The 16,727-nt window shown below is 34.1% G+C and overlaps 1 protein-coding gene across 2 annotated transcripts; it reads right to left on the bottom strand.

Moving 5' to 3' along the window:
- Positions 1-1,141: 1,141 nt before the first annotated feature.
- LOC129575412 (uncharacterized) lies at positions 1,142-7,683 on the bottom strand. Of its 2 annotated transcripts, XM_055459009.1 has the most exons (8): positions 7,578-7,683; positions 6,709-7,514; positions 6,177-6,577; positions 3,409-3,534; positions 2,971-3,301; positions 2,841-2,897; positions 2,129-2,296; positions 1,142-2,029 (listed from the first exon to the last, which is right to left on the bottom strand). In XM_055459009.1, the coding sequence occupies exons 4-8, from the start codon at positions 3,449-3,451 to the stop codon at positions 1,318-1,320; spliced, it is 1,311 nt and encodes a 436-aa protein (XP_055314984.1). In that variant the 5' UTR covers positions 3,452-3,534; positions 6,177-6,577; positions 6,709-7,514; positions 7,578-7,683; the 3' UTR covers positions 1,142-1,317. The 2 variants fall into 2 exon arrangements, with proteins under 2 accessions (XP_055314984.1, XP_055314983.1); XM_055459008.1 differs by lacking the exons at positions 6,709-7,514; positions 7,578-7,683 and having other exon boundaries at positions 6,365-6,529.
- Between the last annotated feature and the right edge of the window lie 9,044 nt (positions 7,684-16,727).

Genomic DNA, 16,727 nt, shown 5'->3' with positions numbered 1-16,727 from the left:
TCTTTCAAGTCAATTTTGAATTATTTACCATTTAGCATCAAATTATCTAGTTACGTTTCAAATCATGGTCCATGTCAACTCAATGCACTCTGCAATCAACATGGATCTGCCTAAACCGACGTAAAACTTCTCATCAATTTATCTATCGGATAAATTAAGTGACGACTTTTGCAGTCTCAAAGTCTAAATTTAACGCGCAACAGTTAACGCTTCACATAGCCTTTGTCCCTTTGGAAACGTTTACCAAAGATTATCCTGGACCGTTTACTATAGACTAATATCAAGCATTTCCATCTTGGTTGTATGACTGTTTTCGTTTTCATGTTCCTACTATTGTGAATACCGCATGATGTACGAAAAGAGCCAGGTTTTTAACGAGGCGAGAACTGATAGTTATCGAAACCTATTGCTACTAATTGTTTATTATTTTAAATATGTAACAGTCTTGCACTCTTTTCCGGCCAAACCTCAATCAGAACCCACATTATATTCAGCCAGAGCTTGGCGGTGTTTAATAAAATAAATAAAAATAAAATATGAATCAATGTATTTCTGGTTTTTGCTGTCGGATCGTGGTTGTTCATTAATGTTTAGTACATTTTGGCACAGTTTAGTACCATTTAAAACGATGCACTGCCTCCCAGATTTGTTAGTAATCGCTGGAAATGCATCAGAACCATTTTTTTCAAATTTAGTACGATTTAGTACAAATTAGTACATTTTAGTCCGTGCACTGCATAGCTCTGATGAAGTACTGAAACCTTGCTCCTGTGACCAATACTTTATTTCTAACGGCTGAGAATTTACAGGCTTACATACTGAAAAATGCACACCTGTCAAAATTTATCGGTAAATCAGAAAATTGCAAATCGCACCACAAAAATGAAACGTAGTGACCATAAGCAATCCACACCAAAAACAAAATCAAAAAAATATTCATATTCCCAAAAGTTCTCTAAAGTAAAGTTGTGCCGGTCTCGGAGCATTTTATTTCTAATTTTCGGGGGCACTGTAAATTTTTCTAAAGATTTCTTTTCTTCTTACAGTTTATCCTGTATATGCGGATTGCGGACACCTTTCTGTGACTTTTTTTTACCTTGTTTACTAATGGAAAGTGATAGTAAAATTACGGAAAAAAGTATTTTTTGTTGCACACATCTTTTTATTTTATTCATTTTTTCTTACCGAAATATATTTGATTCATATTCTCTGTATTTTTTGTATTTCATGAGAATAAAACTGAAATGATTTCATAAAAACATTAATACTATGATAGTTTTTGTTTGTTTAATTTTTTCTAAATGGATCTGTTATGTTTTATTCAGCAATGCCACGTTTTTTATTACGTTCCGCTCGCCTTTTGAAAAATAACTCTTGGGCCTCAGGACTTAATTTGCTAAGTTGATTGCGAAGACTTTTTAGTTTTCGTTTTTTCACTTCTTTTGGACTAAGCGTTGTTAATACATTATCCAATATTTCATTGGTTTGAATAGCCAATTGATTTGTTGCTTGTTCCGTACGTTGTCTGACAACTTCAGTTTGATCGGTTTGTTTGCTTTGTCCGGTGTGGTATGTTGTTGTGTTGAGTATATTCGAATTAGATTTATGTTCATACTCCGGTTTTAGTTTTTTGTGATTGTAATTTGCTGTATATCGTCCATCGTGATGATTTACATCATTTGATATCGTTGTCGTTGTCCTTGTTGTTGTCGTCATCGTTGTGTTTGGCAAAATTGTAGAAGTGGATTCCCTGGTTGTAGGTAAGTTCATTCTTTGTTTTTGACGCCATTGGCGGTTATAATTATTCTGCTGCCAAGTGCTATTGAAATGAATGGTTTGACGAATACCCTGTGCTCGATAACGGTTCAAATCGAATTTCCTATTACTTCGACTCTTCGGCGTTTTTCGATTTGGCTTCTGATATGCAAAGTCTTTAGGATTGATACCATTTTTTTGTCGATGATTTAGTTCATCTTTGGTCTGCCGACTGTTTGATCGTGAATTAAGCCCATGTCTCCTGCTCTTAAACCTACCATTTGGAATTATTCAAAGGAGAAACATAAAAAATGAGAAGAAAATCAAGTGTCGAAAAATATAAAACGTAGCCCAATTAGAACGACATCATTACATAAACAAATCATTTTGGGACACCACATGCAGAACTTCATTGGCCATTTGATTAGGATAAGTTTCGTTCCATTTGTTATGTATCTCCTTCCGTTTTTTCTCATTTGCAAACTTAACCTTGTGCTGGCATAAGAATTGAAGCTGTTGCTCACACGAACTCGCCGACCATCTAGACAAAAACAAAGGATATAATCGTAAATCACCGGTCATTTTGTTACCTCAAAATATTATGTTTTCGGTCGAGAACAAAATTCATTAAAATACAAATAATATATGGATCAAACATGTGTTTTAAGATTGCTGAGCATCTCAGCATTTCGTAAGGCACGGATATATCCGAGCATATCGACGACGCATACAGTGACGTACGTTGCTACGCGCAGCCGCAACGACTCGACCGGAATGTGTATGTTGTTGCTGCGTGCAGCCACATCAACTGAACACACTTCGGTCGAGTCGTTGCGGCTGCACGTAGCAACACACGCCACTGTATTATACAGTATGCGTCGTCGATATGCTCAGATATATCCGTGCCTTACGAAATGCTGAGATGCTTAGTAATCTTAAAACACATGTTTGATATGGATCTTTCGGTCTGGACTTTTAACCAAATAGATGAATTTTTCGACGTAGTTCTCTTTGCATTGAATAAAATCGATTTCTCAATTCATCATCACCATCTTTACAAATGTTCACTGTAAAAGTAAACTCACCTATATTTTAGCTTTGGTTTCAGAATGGCACAATGGAACTTTAAATCTTTGTTATCCCTGAAAGAAATCAGGAAAAGTCATTAATTGTTTGATTTCGACATGAAATTTCGTGTTGAAGAAATAAACATACGCCGACATTTGACTAAACGATTGATATGTTAAATCATCTCCATTATATCCCCATTGCCATTTATTTCGTTCCCAATTGAATCGTGCTCCAATCCACATTTCGCCTAGATTCAAGCCACTCAATTTATTCAAATGCTTTCGAAGTAAACGGTCTTCCTTTCTTGATGGTTCCGCCAAACGGCTATTCCTCTCTTTGCACTCGAAATGAGCATCGAGCCAATTTACACGTTCTTTCGATATAAAATAACATATATTGCCAACAGGAATAAATGCGGGAGGACAAAGAACATACATCGGCCGCTCGCCATTGATTTGAGTTCCCAAAAACATCACTGCAACATGAAAAATGTGAACTATTTCATTCTATTTAACGAAACAAATAGGAAGGGGGTAGGGAATTGCCAAACCAAACACCAACACAATAATAATCTATACTTACGGAATAGAAAACAAACTATTTGTATGTTTCGGAAACCCATCATTCACATTTGACCAGAAATGTTCCAATTATAGTGTTTTCAGCTTCCTATTGCGGTAGCAATAGCATGAACACTATCTGATTTATCTGAAATGAATACAACAATAGAAAATACATATATTGATGACTTGACGGTGTGTCGTCTTCCAATCACGTGTGATAATTATTTCTAGAATGCTGAACAAACATAGATCCAGTGAATTTATTGTCGGAGTCGATGATTAATGAACCTATCGCAGACTATCAAATGCATTATGAATAACACTTATTATGGAATCGTAAATCTTTATTCATTTATCATGATATGTTTGTTCTACACATCTTAACGTAATTTTTTGGGATATATTCACGGGTGCGAAAAGAAAGAATATGGACGTTGAAGAATGCAAGCACCATGTATTACATTTCAAACGGCAATATGAGTTCGCTTATCATTTATAAATTGACACATATTTAACCAAATGACGTAATAGACAGAATCAATGCTTTGACGAGACAGTGTTCCAACATTTAGCAACCAAAAGCATCCAACTTGGCACGAGTAATTTTTAATTAAATTTCCATACTAGCAAAGACATTTGCTAAACGCATTTGAAAGTTCCCACAAAGAATGGCATATTCTTTGGAAATGGTGCAAAAACATAGAAGCCGAGCGAAAAGATATTGAATGAAGTGAAACTAGAGCGCATTTGTATCTTATGCCTTATACTTCGGGTCTTTTTTCTTTCTTTCGTTGTCACTTTATGGCCTCTAAAAAGGTTTATATATACATTATTTTCATTACTCTGAATATATTCGAATTCACATTAAATTTAAGTGTTTTAGCGCATTCAGCGCCACAATGCATGCATTAGATCACATAAAATTAATAAAACACTCAAAAGGCTGTATTCGAAAAAGTGCTCTCACTCAATGCTGCGACTTTCAACTATTTGCTATGATGATCTCATCCCTATGCTTTCCAGTACACTATATCATAACGAAAGAACACAAACATATTCATCAGATATTATTCAAAAAGAAATACCAATTTAAAAATAAATCAATCAATTTTAAAAGGCGTTATTTTAATCGTCTACGGTTAATGATTGCACCAAAAATTCTTTTCATCACGTACGAATCACATAAAATGGGTTAACGAACATTATTAACGAATTTCAAGCGAATTGTTGAATTTTGCACAGATTTTTGCTTATATTTTTGTTGTCCGTTTGGATGTGAAAATTAGTTTTGGGTATTTAAACTCATGTTGAAAATATAACACTTTGTCAAGTGAAAATTTGAAACCAGTCTATTCGAGTTTATTCAGATTCACATTTTTCATGCATTCGAATCACACTGAATCATAAATAGCGCTTCCTTCTTCGACTTATTTCACAAAACCGATTCATGACAGCTCAACATGTTTACAGCTGCATTCCAAGTAAGAATATGCGATTTACCCGATACCAAAAAGTATTGAAACACGAATTGCTGCGAAAAATATCATTTGAATGTTTATGTTCTGGGAAGTCGTTACCCTATAAATATTGAATGAAATTTCATTGCATTAAGGCATCGTAATTTTAGAATCTTTACACATTTGGCCCACATTACGAAATCTCAAGCGAAAATGTTACAATCGACATGAGAGTTAACAACAACAAAAAATCAAGAAACTTGCTGTATTAATGAAAGATATAATCCGAACGTGACATATGACTGATGAATAATGGACTGTTCATTTATTGTTTTTGATCAGATTGAGATAACCATAAACAGAAATTCGTTGGCATATTACGGTCGATTATGTGAGGTAAGATTTGAATTGAGTTCATTCAATCGACGAGACAACGTAATTTATGTTTCGCAAATGACAGTGTCAAGAAAAATCTGACTGGTTGTCATTTTTCCGGCAAATCGATTTGCTCCTGAAATGGTTGTATCAGGTTGTATACATAGTATTGCAATTTGTGGAATATTCACATTGCGGGTATCGTGCGTATTACATGCATTGACTCGACTCATGATTGCAATCTGTGCATCATGAATGGCTAATTTTAATTCCGCAAAAGTGGTAGCATAAGTTAAAATAAAATTGTTTATGAATTAAGTTGTCAGAGCGATTGAGAGTATGTTCGTGGTCATGTCAATAGTTTTCATTTTATCGACCGCATGTGTACGCAGTGCTATCTGACAAACAAAGTGATTAAGGCGTGCTATAAATGTAAATATACGATATGATGATTTAATACCAATACTTGTAATACCGCGAAAATATAAACGCGTTTCGCTCATTTAGATCATTCAACGAACATCATGAGTAATAATACATGATTCAACGTGTTACGAATAAGAGGGATTTCGTCTTCTTTAGTGCAATTTATGTAGGGTGTACAATACAGTACAGGTATACAAATGCAAAAATACCATCAAATTCTCTAATGCTTTTCGAAAGACCTTCTTTACTTTCAAAAAGATTTCGGTTGGATCCAGTAAAATCAATTTACTCGAAATAAATTCTCATTAGTTTGATTGATCACTAAAATATGTCTGCTTGCCAAATAACGATACACTATCAATTAATTGTTGTAAAAAACAGTTCGATTTTGAAAATATTGCCGTTTGCCTTTCTGACCTCTTAATATATTATCATTTCATAAAATGCACAACTCATTTAATTTGATGGTGATTTATAACCGAAATTTTTATTGAAGTTTAATAAACTGGTTCAATTGAAAAAAAATTACTTTTTCGTTTCGATCGTTGGATTCGCGTTGCTCTGGACACTGATTAAATTATCGACTGATTCACATTCTACAGGTCAAAACGGATGCGGCACCATCAATATATGCAAGACAAAGTTAACTGAACTTTCGTTTCCTACGCACTCTTTGAAATAAAAGAACTGTTTAAGTTTAGAAGAGACTTAATTGACCTTATATTCGATCACCGCTACACCGTTGTTTCCCACGACTCAATTCTTTCAAGATGTGTAACGAACTTGAATACGTGTGATATATATTTGTGAAATGTTGATTTCATGTATGATCACGGCCTCTGTTCAGGATAGCAGTTGAATCGCAACTGAACGATTTTGCTGTCATCATCTTGTGTTTATTGCGGCGGCTCTTTGCTGGTGCTATTGCTTCTTCGGTGTGTAAAAAGTCGAAAAAGAAGTTATATAATTTTAAAGCAGTATGTTTATCGTGTGTTTATTTCATACAGACACACACAGCTAGCAAGCAATTTCTTACATACACATTATACCACTACACTCACCCTGTGTGTTTTTTACACGCGTCTGGTCTTAATGCGCTTTGCGTCTTGTATTGTATGTCTCATATTCTGTTTGGCTGATGAAACAATATAGAGATTTTATTGTTGCTGTTTTTAATATTCTTTCGCTTCTTTCAGCGTTTCTGCGGAAAGCCTTGCGCACTCATTTCGTGGCGTGAACTGAACGCGCCGTCCCGTTTTTGTGGGACAACAAAAAACTGTGTCCCGCTTCTGTTGATGATCGTGTCGCAACAAGAGTTTTGCCTTTTATTTTTTTGTTTCATTTTCGATTCGTGTTCTCACGAACTGTATCGTATTGTTTTATCGGTATTTTAAATTGCATTCGTATGTAACAATCATTGGCTGTGATTCTGCACGCAGAATAACAACAATAAAACGTTTTCAATTGTTTACTTCAAGACCAACGTACGACACATGCAGCATCTATAATATCCAAAGAGGAGCATTTCACTACCGCCAAGAAAACAGTTCCCTGTATGCCTTTAACCCATTCGGTTTTTCTTTTCTATCTCCATTTGTTTGTTTGTTGTTGCTCATGATGTTGTCGGCGGTAACTTATCGCCATTTGTAGACACATTTCGTATCAGTGAACAATGACAATACGATCGCCTTTTCCCTCATTCTTCGCGTTTGTAATATCAGTGCGGAAATTGAGTGTTCAATTCAAATTCGATGCACTCTACTAGCAAACCATTTGCTGTATGCGAAAAGAACATATATCGTAAAGAATATGCTTTGTATCGTATCGCATCGCCATGCAGTCGCGACTATTGTTTCACAGCTGATACCTGGAGGTGACAAATTGTATGATTTTCATTAGAATCTGCGCTAACATTTGTGCAAATACCTACTGAACGGATCCAACACCGTCGTACATAAGCGTTGTTTTGTAGCACATTGAATTCGACACGCATGCGATAAAATTCAAGCCCGACTTCAGTTTGCTGGCCATTTTTGTACTCTCTATAGAGAATGCTATATCAAAAAATATTAACCACTTTTGCTGTACAATTCGATGGACATAGGTGTGTTTGTCTTGATATCCATTATTAAATGAAATAAATTTGCAACTATTAATTAGCGGTTCATGTGTCAACATTGCTGACTTGACAATCATTCTTCTTATTCTTTTTTTTTCTTTCTCCTCCAAATTCACAAGCATGTACATGTACAATCAACAATTGTTTCAACAGAATTATTGACTCCAATGACGCAATGGAGCGGTCAAAACAGGTAGACTTCGATTGGCTCATAATTTGTAGTACCCTACATATTCTTAAAATTATTTGTCTTGGCATTGACCGTCGCACATAAAACAAGAGATTTAATGGAGTCATTTTAAATGGGGCAAGAGAAATGAGTGTGTCTCCTGTATTAAACATACCATTTTTATTTAGTCTCCGCATGTGCACATTTTGTGGCCCAGTCTTAACATAGTGAATATATAAATTGTCAAAAGTGAAGAAAGATATTTTCTTCAGTTTGATTCGAATTCATTGCTTGCATTGTTCTGTCGCATTATGATTTAATTTATTGAAACTATTAAATATTTGAAACTAACTAACATATTTGCCGTCATCACAATTCCTCGCAATGAACGAAAAAAGTTGTGTCATTTTGAAATACACAATTCAAAATTGAAATATAAACAAAAATCATACAATGTATTCAATAAATGTACAACAAACATTTATATTTCTACATATTTTTCAGTGCTTGCAGCGGAACATAAATCCTAACCACACAGATAGCACCCTTCAAACCTGTGAAGATGCAAAAAAATACTTCCACAATATCATATTTGATGATCAGTGCTTATAGCACTTTGTGATTGATGCATCACAATGCGAAATCATAGAAGATAAACAGTCAAGCAAAAGAAATAAAAGCATTCGTAATAATTTAATTGACACAAATCATATGTTTTCAACAATTCAATATCTACGATTATGAAGCATGTAGCGTAAATTTGAATCTTTTCTGTCTTTTACGCATTTATACGCAAACAATCGGCAATTTAATTGACTCTACCATTGATTCTGACCATCCAGAACATAGAGAACCTCATTGAAATGGTTATGTTTGATAGAAATGGAATTGACCATGATATAAAATTGATTATAAAGAATTTTTGAACATTTATGACTATGCAGATTAAATAAGCCATTGATAAAATTGAGCAATGCTTCTTACCTTGACAATGAATATGGACAATAGCGGACCACTTGCAGTTGAACGAACTGTGTCAAAAAGGAAAATCACTTAAAACATACGTTTATTGACTTATATTTTTTATTTACTGATCAGTAAATTACTTTTTCCGCAGTAAATATAGCCTAAAAACGAATTTCACTACTGATACTGAATAATCTAAAATTATTACCTTTAAAATCGAAGAAAAGAGCACAAATCATTTTTCGTTCTTGCATTACTCCAACAACAAACGATTCATGCCCGCATGTGCAGAATACGGATGAAATATGAAATACAAAATGCAGCGTATTTACAGTCGATCAGAAAAAATCGCAAGAAATATACCGGCTAAACAAACAAAAATGTTTATCTCAATTTATTGATCCGCTTCATATAAGGAAAATTACGAGAGCAAATAAAACCAACAAAAAAAGTGCATTGCAGCCGTTGCGATAAGGCTGAAGCCATTGTGCGCACACGATTATAATCAAGAAAGTAGACTCTCTGCAGCGCCGTCGATTAGTGACGGCGAAATCGCCCGTAAATAGCTGGAAGTGATTTCGACAAATTGCGAAATACTGCATAATAACACCGATTAGTACTGAATTTTGTCATCATAAATCGACGGCGCTGCAGAATGTCTTGACACAAATTTTCTATGAGATTATAAGCGTGTGATTGTGCGCTTTAAGTTTATTGAATGACTTCATCGGTGTTCAGTAAAATCACGAACCAAAGTATAAAGGTCTATGAAATTGATTTTATAGAACGAGTAAAGAGTGATGACGCTTCGAAAAATCATGTCAGATTTTTGGTTGGCATAGAGTTACTATTTGAAGTAGAGATTTCTGTGTAATTTAATCATTCACCAAAATTATCAAAATGTTTCAAAGAAAAAATACAAAATATTCAGAATAATTATAAAATGTTCTAATGTATTGATCCAATTTCGATTCGTTTTCAATCAAGTTTCGAGTCGGTCATTTGCTTATTTACAGTTAGGTTTATTTATTAGTCAAGAACCAAATTTTATTTAAATGTAATCAACCATTGTACCCATTTGTAAGTTCAATCCAATTGGATTCATTTTTCCGGCTTTTTTTAGAGCCCAATTAATTCTGAATTGACGTTACACTAAAACACGGAAATAATCGAGATTAATCTTGACTAAAAATCCAACTCATAATCACAAATGATGAGTGTTTTTCGTTTTCTTCTTCTCCTTCTTACTCATAGAACTAAAATTGGTACGGTCAATAGGGTGGTAAATATTTAAAATATTTAAAATATTATATTTTGAAAACTTTTTTAGGCGATCAAAATCAAGAGTTTGAAAGGGTTTTATCTTTTATAAAAGATCAAAATATTGTACATATCGAGTCGATATGTATAATATTGTGGAATGGTCGATATTATCGACCATTCCACACCAAACCGACCAAGAATTGAATCGACCGTTTTCAAATTTTATATAATTTCGAACAGAAGTTTATGTCCCGTCAAAAATCTCAAATGCCTAAAAAATAATTTTCGCTTTGTTTAGTTGACAACTCCATCTATATTTATACTCAACTCCTTCAGCTACCGTTCATTTCGATAATAAAACTAGTGACAGCTTTCAACTGTCAGAAAACATTGATCACTTTTCCATTCTTGGCCAATGGCCATCAACGTCATTAGTTGAACTAAATATAGATGGATCTGCCTTCGAAATGCAAGGGGAACCATCAATATGAAGGCGCCTTAAGTACCTCGATTGAAAGGGGTCATTAGCCTCAAATTTCCGAAAAAATAGCAATTCACCCGTTATTGCCAAAACATACCATTTTTCTCCATTTTTAGTAGTTTTAGGCTATTATTCACTGCTCGTAAAATGTTTAGCGGTAGTCAATACCAAAGGTATAAAACCATCACAAATAGGAGAAAAATGATATTTGTTCAAACGTCAAATTCGATTTTTTTTAATTAGCACATTTCACATTCGTTTTAAGATTTAGTTGCTATCAATAGCCAAACGAAACCAACAATAGAACTTTGTAATATCATAGTTTTAACAACATCAATTCATATGCATTTATTGATGATGAAGATTTATTATTTTCCATCGATTAATATCAGTCATACACTGATATTAGATCAATTTTAAATATAAAAATTTCCAAAATATAACGCGAAAGAAAATTCGAGCAACCTGCTCACGAATTTCGTTGGCGGGAATATAGAACGAAAGTGAAGATAGAATACACACAGAAAAGAATCCCCGGAAATTTTGGGTGTTCGCCGTAAAATTTGACATTTATATATAAATTTCTATATACATTTTACCGGCAACACTTCAATTTTCCGGGCGATGACATATTTTCGAACATTTTATCAAATACTATGTATATTTTACCGCTTGAAATGACAGATGGCGCTAATTTCTGTTGGAATATTTGAAATTATGTCATCGCCCGGAAAATTCAAGTGTTGCCGGTAAAATTTGTATAGAAATTTATATATAAATGTCAAATTTTACGGCGAACACCTAAAATTTCCGGGGATTCTTTTCTGTGTGTAGAATTGATTGAAATTTAAGCGCAACTGTGTTATTCTACTGGTAATGTGAACTCGTGTAAAACCGATTCAAACCGATTGAAGCTATGAAGACGATATTAACTATGCATTAGATTGATAGTCAGTATTGTACGGGCGATAATTGCGCGAATGATGTCGCCTAGTAGTGCCATAACTTCAAACGACGGCAAAGTGTCGGAACTACCGTGTTTGTACACTTTATCATCAAAAGCACAGGCAGAGCACGGAAGTATGAATACAAACATAACGTTGCGGCAACTTTAGGAACTATCAATACTTCTTGTTGTCGCGAAATTCGTGAGAACAACAAAAAGTATTGATAGTTCTTAAAAATGCCGCAAATTGCTAATACATCTTATTTAGGCGCCACCGCTATCTTGCGCCGGCCAAAAGCATACGTTGAAGTGTTGCAACTTTGTTTTGAAAGAATAAATGGCAAATCATTCTTTTGTCTCTTTGTGGACATTAATTTCCACATTTTCCATAAAAAGTGAATTTTTTCACACAACTTATAACCGAATTGTATAGTCTCAACACTAGACCGAGAGCCCATGTACAAAATACTATATTGATAAGTCTCATGTCAGATAATGTGATCGTAGGTGCCAATTAATTAATTAATGCCAATATTCGGACATTTTTAATTTTCTTCTTTATCTTTTGCACTTTACGATATCTTGCCGCCGATATTAATAAAAAAATATGCTTAACTTTTTCACAATTTGCATGTCAGATATTTTGTGTACAGCTAAATTATCACAAAATTAGTTCAAATTCAAAATATCAGCTCAAAATATTTTGCACAATACTTTTTATTCCATTCTGAAATATCCCTCTATGTCGTTTTTCTCCACTTTGACACTTCGACATGAAATGACATAACCTCACTTCATCGAAATGAGTGAGACTTCAAAGTGAAATAAAAAGTGTTGTGCAGAACATTTTGAGCTGATGTTTTGAATTTGAATTACTTTCATGGCAATTTAGCTGTACACAGAATATCTGACATGCGAATTGTGTGAAAAGTGAAGCATATATTTTCATTGATATCGGCGGCAAGATATCATAAAGTGCAAAAGATAAGAAAGAAATTGTATTGGCCTTAATATCTACCTACGATCACATTTTCTGACATGAGACTTATCAATATAGTATTTTCTACGTGGGCTCTCGGTCTATTACACACCAAAAGCGCACAAATACCGACTAAATAGAACAGAAAAAACTATAATAATATCACTGTCAGATTATGTATTGAAATGCAAAAAACCGGTGCCCCGAAAAAAATGTGTCGGTTTGCCCCGAGCTATAATTTTCACTTCGAAATTCAAATTTATTTATTTATTTATTTTTATTTATTTATTTAAAATTCAAAGTTAATACATATAGTATTAGGTGGGAAGGTATGAGTTTTGCCTCACCAGTAAACCACACATCTTTTCAAATTTAATGGTAAAAAATTACATTTAATTAGGTCGGGTGAGATTCGATTGCAAGTGACCAGTCCATTCATTTTCTATGCTAGGACCAAATTCAATAACATTTAAATAGGTTTTTTTTATGCAACAAATTAAGATTTCCACAATAAAACAACGAGTATAAACAAAAAGAGTCGTAAAACTAATTAACAATTTAAGGAGAAAGAAAAAAGAAAAAAAAAGAAGAGAAAATAGCAGAACGATAGTTGATCTTTTTTTTGGCAAAGTCGAGTAGTGTATGTGTTAGTATGTTAGCTTAGTGTGTCTATTGGGCAAGAGCAATGCAACAATCACAATGATTGAAGAGGCAGACATGAATTAACGCAGTGCTTCGATTACATGTTTTTTACATATTTTTTTAAATTTTGACGTGGCATGTGTGTTTCTTATTTCCGGCGGTAGTTTGAAATAGCATTCAGTGCACGATCGAAAAATACTGTTTTTTCCCATGTTAGTTCGAAATGATACATATTGAGGCAGACCAGCAGATCGAGTGAGATGTGCATGATTCCTTGAGAAGTCAAGCCGAAAATCACTTTTCATTTGGTTGTTCTTTATTTTGTGAATCGTCAATATCTTGTTCATGCAGATTATTTGTGATACATTCAGGATGTTGTAGGCTTCCATGATTTCATTAGTACTCAAATTCAAGAAGTAGTATTCATGACTAAAATTTTTTCTTATTGCTTGGTTTTGGGCAATTTGTAGGCGTGAGATGTCATTCAGCGTAACTGACGTACCCCACACTGGTGTGAGATAAGACAAGTGGCTGTTAATCATTGCATAGTACATTGAGTTTTTAGTTGCTTGATCAATTTTATTGCCTAATCTACGCATTACGCAAGCTACGCCCGTTATTTTGTTACACAATAAGTCTACAAGACTCGACCATTTTAAATCTTCTTGTAAAATTACTCCTAAATACTTCAAAGTGTTAACTCGATTAATTTCGTGGCCAGCAATTTTTAAGGAGAAATTAGTAAAGTTGTTTTGGTTTGCTCCCTTCGAGACTATCATGAAATTTGTTTTTTTTTTATGTTGACCGTTAATTTGTTAGCAATGAACCAATTTGTGATCTTGTCTAAGTCTTCTTGTATTAGTTGATTTAGCAGCGCCGGATCGGAATTACAATAAGTTAAAGTGGCGTCGTCGGCATAGAGAGTTAATTTTCCATTTAATTTTAAGTCAAAGATTGGATTAATGAAGAGTATGAAGAAAAGTGGACCTAAATTCACAAAACCCATTATGCAGAATTCAAAAAGTTTATTTCCATGGGGAAGTGCTCGACACAGAACTTCTGAAGGTTGGTCGTCCAGACAGGGGAAGCTTCAAATTGCAAATTTTTATCTGGGGGGAAATTTTGGAATCGAGTATGGGTAATTCCAAAAGTGAAGAGCAAAAAAGGGTCATCACTTTTCAAAATCGATTCTATCCCGCTTCGCAGAAAACGTGAGGACTAAAAAAAGGTCCTCACTTTTAGATTTAAAGTCAGAGTATGGGTAAAATTTTCCACATAGTAATGTGCCAGAATTAATTCAGAGGGGGGTAATTTGACCCCCCGGACCCTTCTTCAGAAGCTCTGGCTCGACAGCAATTATAAAAAATGACTACCTTCAATTGAGAGTACTCGAATTTTATTGAAAAAAATCAAAATGTTGTAAGCAAGAAAAATAAAGTCATGGGTGGCCGAAAACACATTGATTGCTCTGTGGAGTCCGTGAGATACTGATGGCGACAAGCGACACTGACCAAATGTGAAGGATAAAATGGCGAAACTAACGATATGTAACACTTGATACTTGGCCTTGCCGTTTTCAAGATATCTTGAATGCTTCGGTTTGCCCCGTCCCTTAAATAGCCCCGCTCTCCCCCAACAGCAAAAAGATCACCGTTAAGAATCTTTCCTAAAAATAGGAATGAAAATCGGCTCGTCAAAATTACATGTGAATTGTATGTGTTTTATTCAGAAAAAACTTCGTTTATTAAATACACCATGGTTACAGGCGGGCGAATTCGCGAGTACATACTCTCACACTCACTCATTTTGAAAATGAGTATGTCTCAACATACTCTCATACTCATAGATACTCTTTGAGTAAGAGAGTATAAACTCAGAATATATACTCTTTGATTTTGAGTATATCTAGACATACTCGATTGCCGACTCATTTTCCGACTCATTTGAGTATGTCTCGATATACTCGTGTTTTTCCGAAAGAGTTACTCTACACCTACTCAGCCGTTTTTCCCCCTCAGAAAAACATATAGAGAATATATAACTTTTTTTGAGGAGGGAAAAAATAGGTGCAGAAATATTCATTAGAGAAAAAAAAAATTAAAATGAGTATGTCGAGACATACTCAATTGAGTAGGAAAATGAGTAGGTTTAGAGTAACTCTTACGGACAAAAAATGAGTATGTCTAGACATACTCAAAATCAGAGAGTATATACTGTGAGTATCTATGAGTATGAAAGTATGTCGGAACTTACTCATTTTCCATTTGTATGGGAGTAAGAGTAAGAGTATGAATTATACTCTATTACTCCGCCCACCTGTAGTCAAAATGAAGCTTAGGATAGCTTAATGGTTAACACATATCAAAAGTGCGGATGAAACACATTTATGTATTCATTCCAAATTGTAGTTTTATGTATTACTCCGCTTTAATTTCGCACATTTTATTTACACCTAACATCATATGTTCTGCAGCCTATTCGGGTTTGTTTATTTAAAGAAGTACGAAACATTTGATGTTTTGTTTACATATTAATTTCGCTTCAAATTTTTAACGACAAATTATCCAGAAGGCTTTAGCTATCCTATTAAAGCGGAAAATGAAATAATTGCATTTAAAGTCAACGATACAGTCGATTTGTTTTATCGTTTTACTTTTGAATTGCGTATATTACTAGATAATTTAATTGAATGATCATCTTTCAGTGGGAAATGGACTGGACCTAGAACCCAACATCGATATAGCAACCCAACATCGCAAAAATGTTATGGCTTGCGTTCTGTGAAAAATCATTTTGGTTATATAATAAAACAATGTTTGTAGTCATTTTCAATAAAAAAATCATTGGGTTGTCGAATCTGTGACGCCATTGGAACAAGTGCAGAAAATGAAATCATTAGCATTAGTAACTCAATTCGATCTATATAATTAAATGCATGAAATTCAACAGCCCGGGCCATTTATATCCTAAGTTTAGAGTTGTAAAAATTCGAATATTTTATTAGGAATTGAAATTTTTTTAACAAACATTGGGTTTCTCCAGTTTGCGGCAGTTTTAGTAGCTAGCTCCAGGAAGGTAGAGTAATTTTCCTGTTGCCAATTATCAGCATTCTCCATATTTAAACATTTCCCATCTCTTTTCAATACAGTTATCCGAAAATTCGTGTTCTTCCAATCTACAGAAATAGATTTAAGGCCTGGCCTGGTGGATCATTTGATTTAATCCAATTCAAATTTGTAATCAAGTGATCATACACTTTATGATTCGAATTTACCTAAACAAATTATCTATTAGGTAATATTTACAAAGCCATATTTTGAGCATGTCAGCAATTAAAGCTTTAAAAACGATTTGCATGTTATTCACGCATATACATATTACCGCATAGAATTATTCAAACGAAAATTAATATTTTTGCTTTGAATTTCATGAACACATGTTAATATTATACAGTTTCGTATACTCAATCAGACACTGTATTAAACATTTTCATAGTCTCGTCAACTTACCACAGG

The sequence above is a fragment of the Sitodiplosis mosellana genome, unplaced genomic scaffold (genome assembly GCF_009176505.1).
Source record: "Sitodiplosis mosellana isolate CC-2019 unplaced genomic scaffold, AAFC_SMos_1.0 Smas_scaffold_6167, whole genome shotgun sequence".
In the NCBI taxonomy this organism is placed as follows: Eukaryota; Metazoa; Arthropoda; class Insecta; order Diptera; family Cecidomyiidae; genus Sitodiplosis; species Sitodiplosis mosellana.
This window is presented reverse-complemented; position numbering and strand designations above follow the sequence as displayed.